The sequence below is a fragment of the Coregonus lavaretus genome, assembly GCF_964263955.1.
Source record: "Coregonus lavaretus genome assembly, chromosome: 11".
NCBI classification, from domain to species: domain Eukaryota; kingdom Metazoa; phylum Chordata; class Actinopteri; order Salmoniformes; family Salmonidae; genus Coregonus; species Coregonus lavaretus.
Genome location: NC_139998.1, coordinates 37162799 through 37183287, shown reverse-complemented (window position 1 = coordinate 37183287; position 20489 = coordinate 37162799). Strand labels below are relative to the sequence as shown.

General features: G+C 44.7%; 1 protein-coding gene across 1 annotated transcript in view; it reads right to left on the bottom strand.

Annotated features, from left to right (window-relative positions):
- The window catches only part of LOC311137157 (solute carrier family 66 member 2-like), a gene marked incomplete at its 5' end in the record, with an annotated part of 78888 nt that extends 58985 nt beyond the window's left edge, over positions 1–19903 (bottom strand). The window contains 2 exons of the mRNA XM_084171509.1: positions 19252–19385; positions 19695–19903. Of these exons, the coding sequence (XP_084027635.1) occupies positions 19252–19385; positions 19695–19903 (343 nt within the window). The remainder of the gene's footprint in view (positions 1–19251; positions 19386–19694) is intronic.
- Positions 19904–20489: the final 586 nt, after the last annotated feature.

Here is a 20489-nt window from a genome sequence, read left to right as displayed (position 1 = left end):
CGCGTCGTCAGCCCAGTCCGGCCCGTCCCTGCTCCCGGCACCAAGCCTGTGGTGCGCGTCGTCAGTCCGGCACAGCCCGTGCCTGTTTCACCGGTGCCTGGTCAGGTACCGGTCAGCTGCTCCACACCGGAGCCTAAGCAATCCGCTCCACCGATGTCCAGTCCAGCTCCAGCCAGCGGGACCAGACCAGGGGCGCTACGGGGGGGTTGTTAGAGGTTGGTGGTCACGCCCGGAGCTGGATCCGCCTCCGAGGAGGAACGCCCACCCGGCCCCTCCCCTGTTGGGTTTATGTTGGCGCGGTCGCAGTCCGCGCCTTTGGGGGGGGGGGGGTACTGTCACGCCCTGGCTCTGGGGACTCTTGTATGTTGAGCCAGGGTGTTAGTTTCTTTGTGTAGTGTCTATGTTTCGTTTTCTATGTTCTGTTCTAGGTTATGTGTTTCTATGTTGGCCGGGGTGGTTCTCAGAGGCAACGAGAATCAGCTGTTGCTTGTTGTCTCTGATTGGGAACCATACTTAGGCAGCCTGTTGTGCACTTGTGTTTTGTGGGATCTTGTTCCATGTCGGTTTGTATTGTAATACCGAGGACTTCACGTATCGTTTTGTTGTTTTGTTATTTGTATCGTGTTTATAGTACACTATTAAAGTAAGATGTACGCATATCACGCTGCGCCTTGGTCCGTTACTTCTAACAATCGTGACAACTGCTTTGCTTTATCTTGGCCAGGTCGCAGTTGTAAATGAGAACTTGTTCTCAACTGGCTTACCTGGTTAAATAAATAAATAAATAAAATATATTTTAGCAAAAATATCAATAAACCTGTTTTCGCTTTGTCATTATGGGGTATTGTGTGTAGACTGATGAGGGGAAAAAACTATTTAATCCATTTTAGAACAAGGCTGTAACATAACAAAATGTGGAAAAAGTCAAGCGGTCTGAATACTTTCCGAATGCACTGTATGTGATGTCTGAAAAATTGTGGCCTGATTGGCCTTTTGTTAAGAAAACACTGGACCACTGTCCTTTCTCATATTACACAAGTAGGCATGTAAGTGCACATACTCACATAGAAACAAAACATACAAGTGTGCACATGAACACACATAAGCATGGACACATGTTCCACCTTCAAGCTTCACCTCTCTTGTCACGTCACACTTTACATAGGAACACTGCAGAGCAAAAGTTTCATTAAAACCTTGCCCCTAGTCAAAAAGTAGGATTTGTAATTTATCAAGTCAAATTTAAATGAACGTGACAGGGGGTTTCGATTACAGCTGTATTACAGCATCTGAGACTGACTGGGTACCAGACAGACTGACCTGGACATGACTGCTGATCGGGGAGCAGTAATGTGGGTCTGAAAGTGGCTCCATTCAAACTCTACACTAGAAAGAAAATGTACTGTACCCCTCTCATAAGCTCTTTGAATATTTTGAACAAGGACAAAGACTGTGCCGATATAGCTATGTCATTAAATTCAATGAGGCAGCTAAGTTCACAAATTAAATTGAAATAAAATATCATTTCTAACTCAGTTAGCCATTCAGGCATGTCCATATTTGCATTTAGCTATTTATAGTAGATGACTGCAGTACTATTCTATTGTCTTGTGGCCCTGCTGCAGTGTTCTGTCTTATATGGTTCTGTCTTATCATTTGACCTGGGTCAGCCCTTCATCAACCCCTGCCTCTGTGTTTAATGAATATGTATTCAAATAAATGATAAGAGGACTGATTTGCATATACTGTACATACCATTATAATATTCTGATGCATAGTAGCATCACGCTATTTTATCCTGGAATACTTTTTCACAGGCAGCACAAACCAAGGCAATCACATTCCTGAATGCTCACTAAAGCAGGTCATGTTAGGTAAGCCTTTTCAAGGTACTTTCCATAATAATCTAAGACAGGGTTCCCCAACTAGCAGCCTGCGGGATGGTTTTATTTGTCATTGTTGGACATAAGACTGTAAAAACACCAGGAAATCAGCTCCAAGTGATTTGAATTTATTAAGAAATATTTTCCCAAGTATTCACACGCATAATAGAGAGACACGTGATCGTATACAAATGTAAGCAAGGTTTGAAATGATTATGTTTTAGCCTAATATTATATCTGTTTGGGCTTCTTGCGGTCAATTTGCAGTCTACAAATCATTTGTAATTATGTTCCGGCCCCCTGACCATCCACTCAAGAAAAAAATTGGCCCGCGGCTGAATCTAGTTGATGATCCCTGATCGAAGAGAACAAACTAAACTTTGCAGACAGGCAGAAGGCTTGAGTTTAAGATGAGTGAGGGTATCTCAAACTTTAGCATGACGTCAAGTCTGCCATTTATTTAATTTCGGTGAATCTCTTATACAATGGGTTAAAGTTATGTACAGCAACCCCAGGTGTAAAATAGTAAATAATGGTTACTTCTCAGAAAGTATTGAACTGTTAAGAGAAGTAAAACAAGGCTGTCTGATGTCTCCATATCTATTTATTATGGCCATCGAAATGCTCAGTATTAAAATCAGATGCAACAAGAACATCAAGGGGTTAGAAATCCAGGGGTTAAAAACAAAAGTGTCAATGTATGTTTTTTCTTAAGTCCACAATCCGGATCCCTGCACAGTCTCATTGAAGATCACTTTTCTAGCCTCTCTGGACTAAAACCCAATTATGACAATTGTACCATATTACTTACTGGATCGTTAAAATACACAATGTTTACACTACCTTGTAGTTTACCAATAAAATGGGCGGATGGTGAAGTAGACATACTTGGTATTCATATCTCAAAAAATATAAATGAACTTACCACAACCAATTTCAATAGAAAGTTTGCAAAAATAGATAAGATTCTGCAACCATCGAGAGGTAAGTACTTGTCTATTATGGAAAAATCACATTGGTTAACTCTTTGGTCCTATCACAGTCTACTTACTTACTAATGGCGCTGCCTACTCCAGACGACTCATTAAAAAAAATCATATGAGCAAAAAATATTTCACTTTATTTGGAACGCTAAGCCAGACTAAGCCAAAATTAAATGTGCCTGTTTATATAATGAACATGAGTTTGGGGGGCTCAAATGATTAAATATTAAAGCATTAAACCTCTCAATAAAAGCTTCACTCATACATAAGTTACACTAAACCCGATCTAGTTCTCCAGTAGATTATTAAGAAAGGCTCATCCTTTGTTCAAAAATTGCCTTTTTGCCTTTATACAGATTACAATTTCTTATTTCCGATTAATTGAAAATTAAACTTTGTTTAAAATATTGCCCTTTCTTAAACAAGCTATACAAAGCTGGTTACAATTGACATGTTATCCTCCAGAAAAGATAGAACAAATATTACAACAAATATTATGGTTAAACACGAATATGCTGATTGATAAAAAACAATTTTTTATGATATTATGAATAGAGAATGGAGTTATGTCACATATGTAACTATCATGAATATATGGGAATGTCTGCTCAATCCAAAGTTACAACCAACTTTTTTATTGCTGCATTACTGCAAAAATGGAGGAGGCAAGTGGAAGAGGGAGAAGGTAGAGAACTTGTTTATCTGCCATATATTAAAGATACAAATTGGCTGAAAGGAATTGGCATAAATAGAAAAATATACCAGTTTCATTTTAGGACAAAAATGTTGACAGCTGCACCATACAGGTTGCAAAATCAATGGGAAGAGATTTTTGATGTACAGATTCTATGGCAAAAGTTATATGAACTGATACAAAAAACAATACTTGATTCAACACTTTGAGTTTTTCAATTGAAATTACAATACAACAGAATGCTATACAGTGCCTTCGGAAAGTATTCAGACCCCTTGACTTTTTCCACATTTTGTTACGTTACAGCCTTATTCTAAAATGGATTAAATGAAACAATTTCCTCAGCAATCTACACACAATACCCCATAATGACAAAGTGAAAACAGGTTTATAATTTTGTTTGCTAATTTATAAAAACAAAAACAGAAATACCTTATTTACATAAGTATTCAGACCCTTTGCTATGAGACTCGAAATTGAGATCAGGTGCATCCTGTTTCCATTGATCATCCTTGAGATGTTTCTACAACTTGATTGGAGTCCACCTGTGGCACATTCAATTGATTGGACATGATTTGGAAAGGCACACACCTGTCTATATAAGGTCACACAGTTGACTGTGCATGTCAGGGCAAAAACCAAGCCATGGTCAAAGGAATTGTCCGTAGAGCTCAGAGTAAGGATTGTGTCAAGGCACAGATCTGGGGAAGGGTACCAAAACATTTCTGCAGCATTGAAGGTCCCCAAGAACACAGAGGCCTCCATCATTCTTAAATAGAAGAAGTTAGGAACCACCAAGACTCTTCCTAGAGCTGGCCGCCCGGCCAAACTGAGCAATCAGGGGAGAAGGACCTTGGTCAGGGAGGTGACCAAGAACCCGATGGTCAGTCTGACATGGCTCCAGAGTTCCTCTGTGAAGATGGGACAATCTTCCAGAAGAACAACCATCTCTGCAGCACACCACCAATCAGGCCTTTATGGTAGAGTGGCCAGACGGAAGCCACTCCTCAGTAAAAGGCGCATGACAGCCAGCTTGGAGTTTGCCAAAAGGCACCTAAAGACTCTCAGACCATGAGAAACAAGATTCTCTGGTCTGACGAAACCAAGAATGAACTCTTTGGCCTGAATGCCAAGCGTCATGTCTGGAGGAAACCTTGCACCATCCCTACGGTGAAGCATGGTGGTGGCAGCATCATGCTGTGGGGATGTTTTTCAGCGGCAGGGACTGGGAGACTAGTCAGGATAGAGGGAAAGATGAACGGAGAAAAGTACAGAGAGATCTTTGATGAAAACCTGCTCCAGAGCGCTCAGGACCTCAGACTGGGTCGAAGGTTCACCTTCCAACAGGACAACGACCCTAAGCACACAGCCAAGACAACGCAGGAGTGGCTTCGGGACAAGTCTCTGAATGTCTTTGAGTGTCCCAGCCAGAGCCCGAACTTGAACCCGATCGAACATCTCTGGAGAGATCCGAAAATAGCTGTGCAGCGACGCTCCCCATCCAACCTGACAGAGCTTGAGAGGATCTGCAGAGAAGAATGGGAGAAACTCCCCAAATACAGGTGTCCTAAGCTTGTAGCGTCATACCCAAGATGACTCAAGGCTGTAATCGCTGCCAAAGGTGCTTCAGCAAAGTACTTATGTAAAGGTGTGCAAAAATGTAAAGAAAAAACGGTTTTTGCTTTGACATTATGGGGTATTGTGTGTAGATTGATGAGGGGAAAAAACTATTTAATCAATTTTAGAATAAGGCTGTAACGTAACAAAATGTGGAAAAAGTCAAGGGGTCTGAATAGTTTCCGAATGCACTGTATATCTAGAAAACTTGATTGCTGACATGCAAAACATTGTGGGACTATATCAACAATGGACTAATTAAACAAATACCGAAAGAGAGTTTTGGGGTGGAATTTTCCTTTAATATTGGTAGAATCAGGACAAGACAAGGACAGAGCCAATAAAGGGCTACATTTTATCTCTAGTTCTCTGAGCTAAATGGAAGTTACACAGCGGGATTAAGACTGCAGGACAGGATAATGATAGTGTGTGAGAGAGATAGACAGAGAGACTGAATAAATAAAACAAAGCAGCTCTGATAATGGTTACATAAGAACCAATCATGCAAGCCAGAGAGAGGGAGAGAGAGAGAGTGGCATGGGGTCAAGGGCAGAGTGACAGTAACACACGCACTGCAGCAGGGTTTCAGCAGGATTCCCCACAGCAGCAGGCTGATGATACCAGACAGATCTCCAGGCTCAACTCTTCACAATGCCAAGCTACACACCTGACTGGGACTCATTTAGGACCAACTAACTAACTGACAAACTCATTTATGTCTCATATATACTGCAGTAGCAATGCTAAATAGCTAGTTGATTTGGGAGAGAGGGAGGGATGGAGAGGGTTGGGGAATGAGTGAAAGCAAAATGAAAGATTAAAGGAGAGAACAATGATAGGATAGGACAGAAATGAAGTATAATATACATTACATTAGACAAGGAGAGAGACAGCAGTACTATGGATATATGCCCACTACTTTGAACCTACTTCAACGTCAGGCTAAAATGAACAATAAAATAAATAAGGAGGAAATAAAGATGCCCAGTGCATCTATCTTCCTATCAGAGAGCCCGGTGTGGGACAGTGGGGGTCACAGTGGTTGGGCCTCCCTCCCAGGGCTACCACAGAGTACCATGGAGAAATGAGACAGCAAGGACAGGCTGGATGACGAGGAAGGGGACCGTTTTCTGACAACGACTTGGGAAGATCACATCACCAAGACATATTGACAGGGGCACAACTTTGGTTTTAGAAATGGAGGGGTCATATTTCCCAGTCGGATAAACACTACAAACAGCCTACCCGACCGCTCGGAGGTGTCTGCATGGTCCTAAAGCACACCGTTGCCTCGTTTTGTATCACATTCAAATGATAAAACTGTGGGACAAAAACGCAATTTCAGAATGTGGGGGACGGGGGGACCCCCCTGCATATTGAGGACAGTGGGGTCAGTGTATTCTGGTGAATGTGGAGGGCATCATTGCCATGTCCTTTTTACCATTCCTCTTCGTAGCAAAGCAAATCATAAGTAGCTGCCTCAACCTCGTCAGCCTGGCTGTCTGAATCTCTCTTTAAGTCCACCAAAACGGAGCCTCCCGAGTGGCGCAGTGGTCTAATGCAATGCACTGCATCGCAGTGCTTGACGCGTCACTACAGACCCGGGTTCAATCCCAGGCTTTGTCACAACCGGCTGTTGCGACCGGAAGTCCCATAGGGCGGCGCACAATTTGTCCAGGTTAGGGGAGGTTTTGGCCGGAGGGGCTTTACATGGCTCATCGCGCTCTTGTGGTGGGCCGGGCGCCTGCAGGCTGTCTTCGGTCGTCAGTGGGCTGGTGTTAAGAAGCGTGGTTTGGCGGGTCATGTTTCAGAGGATGCATGACTCGACCTTTGCTTCTCCCAATGAGACAAGATCATAATTGGATATCATGAAATTCAGGAGAAAAAGGGGGTAAAATACAATAATAATAAATAAATAAAATAAGTCCACCAATATGTATATTTTCACTCCTTTAGTGTCCCCTTTTCACTGTTTTGCTCACCTGTCCTCTGGTTGAACAGGATAGACAATAGCTGCTTCCTTTCATGTCTGAAAAGGTTTGTGAAGTTCTGTGCATTCCCCGTTCAGTCTTTGTCAGCTTTGGCATATATTATTATTTCTTTGATCTGAAACCGCATTCTGAGAGTTCAGCCAATTGATGTGTTGAGAGAGGGAGAGAGAGAGAGAGAGAGAGAGAGAGAGAGAGAGAGAGAGAGAGAGAGAGCGAGAGAGAGAGACTGTATGTGTTGGATCATTATTGCCAATATAGCTAATTAATAAGATCTTGTCAGGGTCAAGGGGCTGGAGGCACCAGACTACTCTGCCTAATCACACCCTTACAGTCAATGAGGGGGTATCAGCGCCAACGGGGATTGAGCCCCAAGGTTAGAACAGCAGCACACTTTTTAATGGAAGACTGGCGTTACACTAAACCAGAGATGATTTCTTTTGGTGTGACATAAACTGTGGAAGGTGCTGTGTTTGGAAGGCAGGGCTGGGGACTGTGAGAACAGTGTGAGATGAGGTGGAGGAGACTGGAGCCTGGAGACGTTCGGTGCCTCTGGGAAAGCCCTGGGCGCAAACAGGGCCGGAAAATCTGCAGCCCATGTTTGCGTCACCCCCAGAACTCTGGAGGCTATGAGTACACTCAACAACAAACACAAAAACAGTCACCAGACATCTTGCATGCACACACATGCACACACACAAATGTGCGCACACACACACCACTTCACTGTCACAGCTCTTTTGTCGGACATATCACAGCTGTTCTAAAGTACAGAGTAACACTTCACAGAGGCATGCTTTTATGTGCAATCTAATGAAATAGGGGAGATATTTAAATTTCCTTTTGATGGGTGATGGTGTGGTCCTTAATGGGTCCAAAGGGTGAGAGAAGCGGTTCATGGTGCAAGGAGCCTGACACTGTGCGTTTGTGTGTGTATGTATCTCTCTCTGCCTTCAAGTTGGAGACGTGTGTATTTCCAGTCTCAGATCTGGGGAAAATGGGAGTGAGAGGAGGGGAGGGGAGGAGGAGTGGAGGAGAGAGGAGTGGAAGGGATAGGAGATCAGTGGAGAGAAGGTGAGGGGAGTGGAGGGGAGAGCAGGGGAGCGGAGAGGAGGAGAAAGCAGCGAGCAGCGTGGTGCTGCAGGATAGGTCTCGGCAGGTGTCCCTGTGTGTGATGAGGTTATTTTAATGAGAGTTCAGCCTGTAGACATACACTATCAGCCTCCTAGGATCAGAACAGACCAGGGAAACACCAGAAATACTCCATTACTTCAAGAACAGATCAGAACCTGTGGTTTGACACTGGGCTGGCAGTCTTGGCCTCTGAACAGCACATTATATTCTATATTCATTGATAGACCGTGAAGTTTGGCTCAACACTGACCCTGTCAGCCATGCTTTGCCTCATTCACTGTTTCAGATGGTAGAGGAATATGCCTCTATGGATGTCACGATCGTTGAGAGACGGGTCAGACCAAGGTGCAGCGTGGTATGCGAACATGTTTATTAAATCAAATAAACAAGAAACAAAACAAGAAACAACGTAACGTGAAGTCCTCAGGCTAAACACATACGAGCCTAACACAGAACAAGATCCCACAACTAAGGTAGGCAAACACGCTACTAAAGTATGATCCCCAATCAGAGAAAACGAGCGACAGCTGTCTCTGATTGGGAATCACACCCGGCCAAACATAGAAATACACTACCTAGATCACAAACATAGAATTTCCAGCATAGATTCTCACGCCCTGACCAAACCAACTAAAAACAACCGGCCTCTCAAGGCCAGGGCGTGACAGTACCCCCCCACAAAGGTGCGTACTCCGGCCGCACCAACCTTACTCATTAGGGGAGGATCCGGGTGGGCATTCAGCCTCGGAGGCGGATCCGGCTCCGGGCGCGACGACCTCTCCCTTACTGCCTCCCGTTGCGCCCCTGGTCTGGTCTGGACCTCAGCGCGATGCTTCCCCACTCCTTCCTCCCACGATGCACCAAGCCCTGTCTGGACCCTGGTGTGGAAGACCCCGAACCTGGAGAGGGGCTGACGTCTGGGCCTGGATCGGCAATCCTCCCGCAATGCACCAAGCCCTGTCTGGACCCTGGTGTGGGAGGCCCCGACCCTGGAGAGGGGCTGACTTCTGGGTCTGAAGTGGAGCCGCTGACCGGAGCTGAACTGGACCCTGGTGGAGCGGTCTGCTCTGGCTCTGGAGTGGAACCGCTGACCGGAGCTGGACTGGAAACCGGTGGAGCGGACTGCTCTGGCTCCGGAATGGATCCACTGACCGGGGCTGGATTGGGCACCGGTGGAGCGAAATGCTCTGGCTCCGGAGTGGAGCCGCTGACCGGAGCTGGACTGGACCCCGGTGGAGCGGACTGTTCTGGCTCCGGAGTGGAACCGCTGACCGGAGCTGGACTAGGCACCGGTGGAGCGGACTTCTCTGGCTCCGGAGTGGAGCCGCTGACCGGAGCTGGACTGGGCACCGGTGGAGCGGACTGCTCTGACTCCGGAGTGGAGCAGCTGACCGGTGCTGAACCAGGCACCGGTGGAACGGGCACGGGCCATGCCGGACTGGGAACACGCACCACTGGTCTGCTGCGAGGAGCAGGAATGGGCCGGGCCGGACTGGGAACACACACCACTGGTCTGGCGCGAGGAGCAGGCACGGGCCGTACCGGACTGGGAACACGCACCACTGGCTTGGTGCGGGGAGCAGGTACGGGGCGTACCGGACTGTAGAGGCGCACTGGAGGTCTGGAGCGTAGAGCTGGCACAACTGTCCTGGCTGGATGCCCACTTCCGCACAGTACGTGTGTGGCGTGAGCACCGGACGCACTGGGCTGTGCACGCGCATTGGCGATACAGTACGTAGAACCGGCGCAGGATATGCTGGACCGAGGAGGCATACTGGAGACCAGGAGCGTTGAGCCGGCACACCCCGTCCTGGCTGGATGCCCATTTTCGCACGGCACATGCGTGGCGCTAGCACAGGACGCACTGGACTGTGCTGGCGCACTGGCGACACAGTGCGTAGCTCCGCATAACACGGAGCCTGCACGGTCACACGCTTCCTAGCGTGAGTACGGGGAGTTGGCTCTGCTCTGAACCCAGGCAACGCCAACCACCCCGTGTGCCCCCCCCCCAAATGTTCTTGGGGCTGTTTCTCGGGCTTTCGTCGTGACCGCGTCCTCCTTCGCCCAGGGTCTTCTATCGGCTACTCTCTCCTTCTTCACCCTCATCCCTTTCAGGGCCTCCATCTGCTTGGCCAGATCCTCTCTCTCATCTCCCCCCAAGTCCATGATCTCTGCTCCACTACCTGTGTCCAGGGTGTCTGCTGCTCCTGGGCACGCTGCTTGGTCCGTGTTTGGTGGGATCTTCTGTCACGATCGTTGAGAGACGGGTCAGACCAAGGTGCAGCATGGAATGCGAACATGTTTATTAAATCAAATAAACATTAAACGAAACAACGTAACGTGAAGTCCTCAGGCTAAACACATACGAGCCTAAACACAGAACAAGATCCCACAATGAAGGTAGGCAAACAGGCTACTAAAGTATGATCCCCGTCTGTCACACCTTTAACTTGTCAGCCTCTCACTCACAGGATGGAGAGAGAGGGAATAACGGAGGGGGGGGGGGGGGGGGGGGGCAAAAGACTGGAGACAAGAGAGAAGGCAGGGGGAAATTAATGGGACAATGGTGGAAAGACAAACCTGGCTGCTAAGAGGGGATTGAGATATACTGTAGATAACAGGGAGATGATATCTAGCCTTGTAGCCTATCAATAGACTTGGAGAAAGCACAACACATATAGACCCTCTGTCTGTCTGCTCTGGATTGACACTACTGTTGGAGTGATGCTGGAACTAATGATCAATGGTGTTGGTGGAATAGGTCACCTGTTCGCATCTTACACTGATGTGACCAGGGGGGAAGATGGACAGAACCAGAGCACTCAGGTCAAAGATGAACTCATTAACAAATAACCAATGGTATTCATACTGGCCCACAGTGCAGCAACTGTCCATGTGTAGCGGGGACAGGAGCCACCATGATTTGGAATTATATTATGCACAATGTCAATTCAACATTTTTAAGGGCGCCACAAAGATGTCTATTAAAAACATCCCCCGCAAATTCATACAATATAATACAAACACATCGGACACAGGCCCACTTTCTCCACTCTCAAACTCACAGGTCAGTCTGCTGGGTATCTGCTGTATTTCTTGTCCTTTTAATAATTCATATGACCCTGTGGGAGTAGTCACTGTCAGTAGTCTGACTCGATCTTTCCTAGAAGAGGACTGAGCACTCTTCTTGTTTAAGAGGGCCCAGGCATATCACCAACACTTAACCAGAGACAGAGCTTATGCAAACTTTCCCATTGGGATGATCCTAAAACAAGCACACAGTCAGAGACATGGACAAACACAAAACATGTCAATGAAGTTAACTTCAGCAAAACTAACTCTGAAGGAAAACTGAAGTGTTTGCTACTGTGTAAATGTTGCTTATGTCACCAACTGTACTCTACTCACTAATATACACCTGCCTAGCCACATTTGACTTGTTAATTGGATGTCTGTTATCTTTAATTAAAGTGTACACCTCTATATGTAAATGCAGGGGAGTAATAAACTCTGTCTGTGCTGAGAGCGGTCACACCTGATTCGCCTCGCTGCAATGCTGCACGCTGCAGATAACGCTGCCTGAGTGGCAGACAGACTGACAGTCCCATCCCACATTGCAGTGGAGACCCTACACTGACTCAGCACAATGAAACCCACCCAAAACAACACGCACAGACCACTCTACTAAGGCACCTGGCATAGGTACTCTCTGTACACTGTCACATCACTACACAAGGAAGCCTACCTCTGGGTCAACAACACATAGGCTAGCATCAGTCCATTCCCTCACTTTCTACACAGGTAGTGTATGATAAAGAGATATGAACAGACATACAGGATGGTGGGTCCATTTATGACCAGTAGAGGGCTCTGTTGTTTCATTAGAACAACATACTGTACATGAGACTCAATTATTAAACAGTGTATCCATGACATTCACTCACCTTTGAGTGTTGCAGAAGTATTTGTAATGAGGTGTGATATGTGCTGTTCAACTACTATAGCAGATACAAGGCATCATCATTGGTGCACATTGATTTCTCTATTCTTGAGGTTGGGAGGGAGGCTTTTCATTAATGCTACACCAGGACAGAGACACAACTTATCCACTAACAATTAAGCAAATAAAAAGCTTAGGTTGGGTGAGGTTAACATACAACACATTGTTCAAAAGAGTTGGCACTGTAGTTCAGCCAAGGCCAACACTGGCTTTAACAGCAGTAGAGAGCAATACAGTATCCAACCTCAGCCATACATGAACTCTGAGCCACAAGGTCTTCACCTGAGGAGCATACCTGGGGCCTCATTTATAAACGTTGTTTACGCACAAAATATGCGGCAAATCATGCGTGTGCAAGTTTTGGCATTTATAAAGTTGGCATTTATAAAAACTTGACCTGAGAATGTGCTTATCCTCCCGCAAACTTTAGACCATGCGCACAGTTTCTAGTGGTTGAAGTATTGCATTGCAAGAAGGCAAAAGTAGTAGCCTTGTGAAAATGGGGAATATATGACACTGTTATTCATAACAAAAAAACAGGTAGCCTTACTAAATATAATAACAATATGCAAACATTTTCCATTAGTGATAAGAGCGGGATATTGTTTTTTCTTCTTATCTTTGCATTCTAAAATAGAAATAGGCATATATTTCCTATTATTTATTTCATTTCCATGACCATTGCAGAATAAATCCCTCACCTTTTCCGACTGTGATGGTTTCATAGGCTACTCGTGTCGCGAAATAGCCTATAGGACTACAACAAGTTAGTATAAGTATAGGCTACCATTCGTCCCATCTCTCATTTAATTTGACCCACTAAACAGTAGTAATTAGATAAGCTATTTCAAGTATTTTTATCTATGTGATCCAAAGCGCAGTTTAACGGAGTTCACCTTTTCCATTGACGTTTGTAGGCTACGTCTGAATACTGAAATGTCAAATTTGTCATGTAGACAATATTTCATTTATAAACATAATACATATATCATAACCATTGCAGAATAAATTCCTCACCTTTTCTGGCCATGTTGAGACAGTTGAGTTCATATTCCCGAAGTAGCCATACAAAACAAATGACCATGTGTATCTCTCATTTAATTAGGCCTATTAGATAGGCTATTATAATTTCAAGTTTTGGATCTATGCAGCCAACATGGAGTGCAGTTTATAACATACAGTAGAATTTAACAGGTGAACAGATAGTTGAATTTTTGTATTGAAGTGTGTAGGCTACCACTGTAAGGCCTACTGTAGGTTTCATATTTTTCCGAGTAGACAATGTTTCAGAATTAACGGGCAGTGCAGCATATAGGTTGGCAAAAAGTGAATGCAAAAATTATTGCATTCAAACAATCTGTTTACAGGTCCACAACAATTTGCAATTGTTTTGGTCTTTCAGAAATGGTCAGATACAGCAAATGTCACTGCAAAAGGAAACATTCTGCCAACACCTCCAAAGACATTTGATCAAGTTCGCCATGCATTGCTATTTCCTTTAGATATTGTCTTGGCCTAATTCCAAAGTATACAGCAAATAAGGGCATTATTGTTACCATAAAAGGTGAATGATGGGCATTTTTGGGGTGGAGTTATAATGCTCGTTCACGCGCGCACAGTTATGACAGGTCTGATTTATAACGGGAAACATGCGTATGTATGGCGTGCTTCAAGTTTATAATCCCAATATTTGTGTGTGTGTGCATTCTTTTCAGAAATGGCGCACACATATATCTAGTGTTAAATTTACGCAAAGGTTATACAGTGCATTCGGAAAGTATTCAGACGCCTTCACTTTTTCCACATTTTGTTACGCTACAGCCTAATTCAAAAATGGATTAAATATTATTCTTTTTTTATCAATCTACACACAATACCCCATAATGACAAAGCGAAAACAGGTTTTTAGACATTTTTGCAAATGTATTACAAATAAAAAACAGAAATACGTTATTTACGTAAGTATTCAGACCCTTTGCTATGAGACTCGAAATTGAAGTCAGATGCATCCTGTTTCCATTGATCATCCTTGAGATGTTTCTACAACTTGATTGGAGTCCACCTGTGGTAAATTCAATTGATTGGACATGATTTGGAAAGGCACACACTGGTCTATATAAGGTCCCACAGATGACAGTGCATGTCAGAGCAAAAACCAAGCCAGGAGGTCGAAGGACTTGTCCATAGATATCCGAGACAGGATTGTGTCGAGGCACAGATCTGGTGAAGGGTACCAAAACATTTTTGCAGCATTGAAGGTCTCCAAGAACACAGTGGCCTCCATCATTCTTAAATTGGAACCACCTAGACTCTTCCTACAGCTGGTAGCCCGGCCAAACTGAGCAATCGGGGGAGAAGGGCCTTGGTCAGGGAGGTGACCAAGAACCCCATGGTCACTATGACAGAGCTCCAGCGTTCCTCTGTGGAGATGGGAGAACCTTCCAGAAGGACAACCCTCTCTGCAGCACTCCACCAATCAGGCCTTTATGGTAGAGTGGCCAGATGGATGCCACTCCTCAGTAAAAGGCACATGACAGCCCGCTTGTAGTTTGCCAAAAGGCACCTAAAGGACTTTCAGACCATGAGAAACAAGATTCTCTGGTCTGATGAAACCAATATTGAACTCTTTGGCCTGAATGCCAAGTGTCACGGCTGGAGGAAACCAGGCACTGCTCATCACCTGGCCAATACCATCACTACAGTGAAGCATGGTGGTGGCAGCATCATGCTGTGGGGATGTTTTTCAGTGGCATGGAAAGGGAGACTAGTCAGGATTGAGGAAAATATGAACGGAGTAAAGTACAGAGAGATCTTTGATGAAAACCTGCTCCAGAGAGCTCATGACCTCAGACTGGGGCGAAGGTTCACCTTCCAAAAGGACATCAACCCTAAGCACACAGCCAAGAAAATGCAGGAGTGGCTTCGGGACAAGTCTCTGAATGTCCTTGAGTGGCCCAGCCAGAGCCCGGACTTGAACCCAATCGAACATCTCGGGAGAGACCTGAAAATAGCTGTGCAGCGACACTCCCCAACCAACCTGACAGAGCTTGAGAGGATCTGCAGAGAAGAAACTCCCCAAATACAGGTGTGCCAAGCTTGTAGCGTCATACCCAAGAAGACTTGAGGCTGTAATCGCTGCCAAAGGTGCTTCAACAAACTATTGAAATGTGATATTTCCTTTTGTTTTTTCTATAAATTTGCCAAATGTTTTTGCTTTGTCATTATAGGGTATTGTGTGTAGATTGATGAGGGGAATTTTATTTTCGAATAAGGCTGTAATGTAACAATATGTGTAAAAAGTGAAGGGGTCTGAATACTTTCCGAATGCACTGTACATGAGGCCCCTGAGCTTTCTGAAGTAAACTGTGGAGAGAATGTGAATGTCCTTTTGCCACTCTAGACATGATGTTGACTTTCAATGACAATAGACCACATCAACCTTTCTTTAGGGCGAGGAGAAATGCTCATTTCATTCCATCGACACCCCCCTCCATCAGTACAGTGAGCCTCACACTTCCTAGTTTGTCATTCCTGAAACATCCTCTATGCATACTCTGTGATCTATGCAGCATGAAAAAACAAAGTTGGTAAAAGGTCATAATAGCGCATCTCTGTATTCTAATTTTGGGGGGTTTGTATCATTTGATTTACACAACATGCCTACCACTTTGAAGATGCAAAATATTTTTGGGTGTGAAACAAACAAGAAATAATACAAAAAAACTGAAAACTTGAGCGTGCATAACTATTCACCCCCCTAAAGTCAATACTTTGTAGAGCCACCTTTTGCAGCAATTACAGCTGCAAGTCTCTTGGGGTATGTCTCTACAAGCTTGGCACATCTAGCTACTGGGATTTTTTCCCATTCTTCAAGGCAAAACTGCTCCAGCTCCTTCAAGTTGGATGGGTTCTGCTGGTGTACAGCAATCTTGAAGTCATACCACAGATTCTCAATTGGATTGAGGTCTGGGCTTTGACTAGGCCATTCCAAGACATTTAAATGTTTCCCCTTAAACCACTCGAGTATTGCTTTAGCAGTATGCTTAGGGTCATTGTCCTGCTGGAAGGTGAACCTCCATCCCAGTCACAAATCTCTGTAAGAGTGAAACAGGTTTCCCTCACGAATTTCCCTGTATTTAGCGCCATCCATCATTCCTTCAATTCTGACCAGTTTCCCAGTCCCTGCCGATGAAAAACATCCCCACAGCATGATGCTGCCACCACAATGGTGTTCTCGGGGTGATGAGAGGTGTTGGGTTTGCGCCAGACATAGCGTTTTCCTTGATGGCCAAAAAGCTAAATTTTAGTCTCATCTGACCAGAGTACCTTCTTCCATATGTTTGGGGAGTCTCCCACATGCCTTTTGGCGAACGTGCCTTTTTGTTTGCTTATTTTTTTCTTTAAGTAATGGCTTTTTTCTGGCCACTCTTCCATAAAGCCCAGCTCTGTGGAGTGTATGGCTTAAGGTGGTCCTATGGACAGATACTCCAATCTCCGCTGTGGAGCTTTGCAGCTCCTTCAGGGTTATCTTTGGTCTCTTTGTTGCCTCTCTGATTAATGCCCTCCTTGCCTGGTCCGTGAGTTTTGGTGGGCGACCCGCTCTTGGCAGGTTTGTTGTGGTGCCATATTCTTTCAATTTTTTAATAATGGATTTAATGGTGCTCTGTGTATACATACTGAGATCATGTGACAGATCATGTGACACTTAGATTGCACACAGGTGGACTTTATTTAACTAATTATGTGACTTCTGAAGGTAATTGGTTGCACCAGTACTTATTTAGGGGCTTCATAGCAAAGGGGGTGAATACATATGCACACACCACTTTTCCGTTCTTTATTTTTTTGAATTTTTTGAAACAAGTAATTTTTTTCATTTCACTTCACCAATTTGGACTATTTTGTGTATGTCCATTACATGAAATCCAAATAAAAATCCATTTAAATTACAGGTTGTAATGCAACAAAATAGGAAAAACGTCAAGGAGGATTAATACTTTTGCAAGGCACTGTATCTTATGCACATATACTACCTACTGACCTCAGACGACCTCTACTAAAGGAAGCTAAATGTTATTCAAAAGCTGGTACTTGTCGGCATGTGTGTTAATGGTTGTGAATGTTTATTGTTGTGTGTGCATGTGTGTGTGGTTGTGAACGTTTTTGTTGTGTGTGCATGTGTGTGTGGTTGTGTTGTGTAATTATGTGGTAGGGTTAGATGGGGACAGGTGCTGCTGTGCCGGCTGTCATAGAGCTGGATGTCCCTGAAGTAAGGACAGTAAAGTAGTGATTGGGGGGGGAGTTAGGGCTATTTTGAGCCTGGACCATCACATCCCTCCATCCCCTCTGAAATCAGACAGCTGACCTGCCCTTCAGCGAAACGAAGAGGACTGGAGTGACGGTCTGCTGTCCTGTAGTGTCTGTGGCAGGGTGATTAAGGGCACTCAAAACAGTTCAGAGTTCTCTATTGGTTTGGCTGCTGAGCTCCTATGATACAGGACTGAGAATAGATGTGAGTAAAGATGGAGTGAGGACTCTCCAGTTCCCAACAGGGGACAAAAGAATGAGTCTGGAACTCAGTATCTCAGCAGACTACAAGACAAGACCAACAGGAAATTAAACTCATTCTGGCACACAGTCTCTCTCACACATCTCCTATGCCCAAGCAATGATTATCTACAGTATAACACAATCTCAGACACGTGCATGGGTACACAGCACACACACACACACACAAATCCATACAGCACACACACACACACAAACACACACACACACAAATCCATACTAACTCGCCGATATCTACAGCATGAATAACCTCACCATGAATAACTTAGCATCTATTCACTAATCAATCAACATGACAGATACATTATTAGGGCCGAGGAGTTAGTGATCTAATAACACACAACACTCTTCTTTGAATTATCGTAATATTACAAGATTTCATTTGGTTCCCAGTCAGACTAATAAAAAGCTGACCTAAGATTGGAACTGTAAATGTAATGAAAGAGATTTAATCAACCTGTAGTTCTGTGAAAACACAATTATCCATAAATCCAGTCTCTCTCTCTCTCTCTCTCTCTCTCTCTCTCTCTCTCTCTCTCTCTCTCTCTCTCTCTCTCTCTCTCTCTCTCTCTCTCTCTCTCTCTCTCTCTCTCTCTCTCTCTCTCTCTCTCTCTCTCTCTCTCTCTCTCTCTCTCTCTCTCTCTCTCTCTCTCTCTCTCTCTCTCTCTCTCTCTCTCTCTCTCTCTCTCTCTCTCTCTCTCTCTCTCTCTCTCTCTCTCTCTCTCTCTCTCTCTCTCTCTCTCTCTCTCTCTCTCTCTCTCTCTCTCTCTCTCTCTCTCTCTCTCTCTCTCTCTCTCTCTCTCTCTCTCTCTCCACACTCTCTCTCACCCCCAGAGCTCAGAATAATCTCTTCTATGTGACAGCCCAATGACTTTATCCATCCACCATTTCCCCTGTATTCTCACACACACACCAATCCCATAATTACATCCACAAGATCATCACTCAGCTCAAAGGACCTCAGGCGTAAACATAGCGTACCATATAGCCTATAAAATAACCAATCAAAACTAGAAATGACATAAGACCGATAGAGAGTATGAGAGTGAGTGAGAGAGAAAAAAACTGAGACAGAGAGGGCGAGAGAGAGCAAGATTCTAGAGTGATTATTCCTTCTCCTATGGCCCCCTCTTTTGGCAAGAGCTTAGAGTTGAAACTGAACACCACTACATAGGCTTATGTGTACTATAACTATGTGTTCATTTTTCAAATGTGATGAGTAGCAATAGATCAATTTGCCTGTGAGGTGGTGTTTTCTGGTGTTGGGACCTAATGTAGTGTTGTTTAGCACTAGCTGTAATAATAATACATGTAATGTTTTTACAGTAGCCTACAAGTGAAGTAGGGCTATTTGCCTGACGTGTTTATGGTTTGGTTGAGTTACCTGTGAAGTGGTGCTGTTTGGTGCTGACGCGGTTTGCGTGCTGGATGTTGCAGCAGAGATGGAGCATAGCCAGCATGGTAATGATCATCACTACACTCTGGAGGAGCAGAGTCAGTTCAAACTGCTTCCCTATCCTGTAGGTAGACAACATTACAGTGGTTAATCAAATCACAATGTCAGCGCAGACAATGCTTCTCATTTCCTCTATCCACTTCTCTATCCATGTTTCAAGTAAACAAAACAAACCTGCACTGTTGTATGCTCACAAGTGAATTGTTTCATTAGGTCACCATGTGAGCATACTGTACAATAATTTGTAGGTTTCTTCTGTTTATTTTGAACTGTTTGCTTTACATAGCACCTGGCAGTTTCACTGGATGTGTACACTGTGCATATACCCAATGTAATCTGTCCCCAGTGAACCCTCTCTCCCCTGGCCTCACCAGAAGAAGATGCGTAGGATGTTGGCGATGAGCAGAAGCAGACAGACGCGGGTGGAGAATCCCTCAGTGTTGCTGCTCCTCTGGATCTCCTGGTACTGAGGCACGTAGGGCAGGGCCCCTCCAAATACCATCACACAGGAGGCCAGCCACGACAGCAGGGTCCACGAGCCCTCCATGTCCTCCTCCTGGATGTCCACCTCAATGTCCATCTCTAGCTAGGGCCTCAGATGGCAGCCTGGTCTCACAGTCAAACCCAGCACCGTGGTGTGGACAAACAGACACTCCTGATCATGACTGGAAGCATAGAAAACAAATAACGAACTCTAAATGCCGCTCCCTCTCTCATGCTTTGTTAGAGAACTCACCCTCTTATACATACATAACTAAAGTTACCAACACATGCACCATCTCCACTACAGCAAAATACCAAAACGAACTATCAGTTATCACCATAACGCAACAACAATTCTTAAAACATAAGTCACCTTGCCACCCACGCCTGTTCTCTCACACCCCTATCTGAATTCAGTATATCCAAAATAGCCCTCTAGTAATATGCCAATGCTTCAAGCTTGCAAGAGACCCCAAGGTTTTCCTCTTAGTAACTCAGCTCTACCCTAACCCATAAGACAGACCCTCTCACACACTTACAAAATATGGTCTCTGTCCATATCTTTGCTGGAATTCAGAACTGCTGCTAAAGCTTCTAGAGCTTTGAGAATGCAAATAGTTCTGGAACTGTCTATGAGCTGTTACCAGTCTATGAGCCATGTATTTAGAGAGTTGGGCCAACTT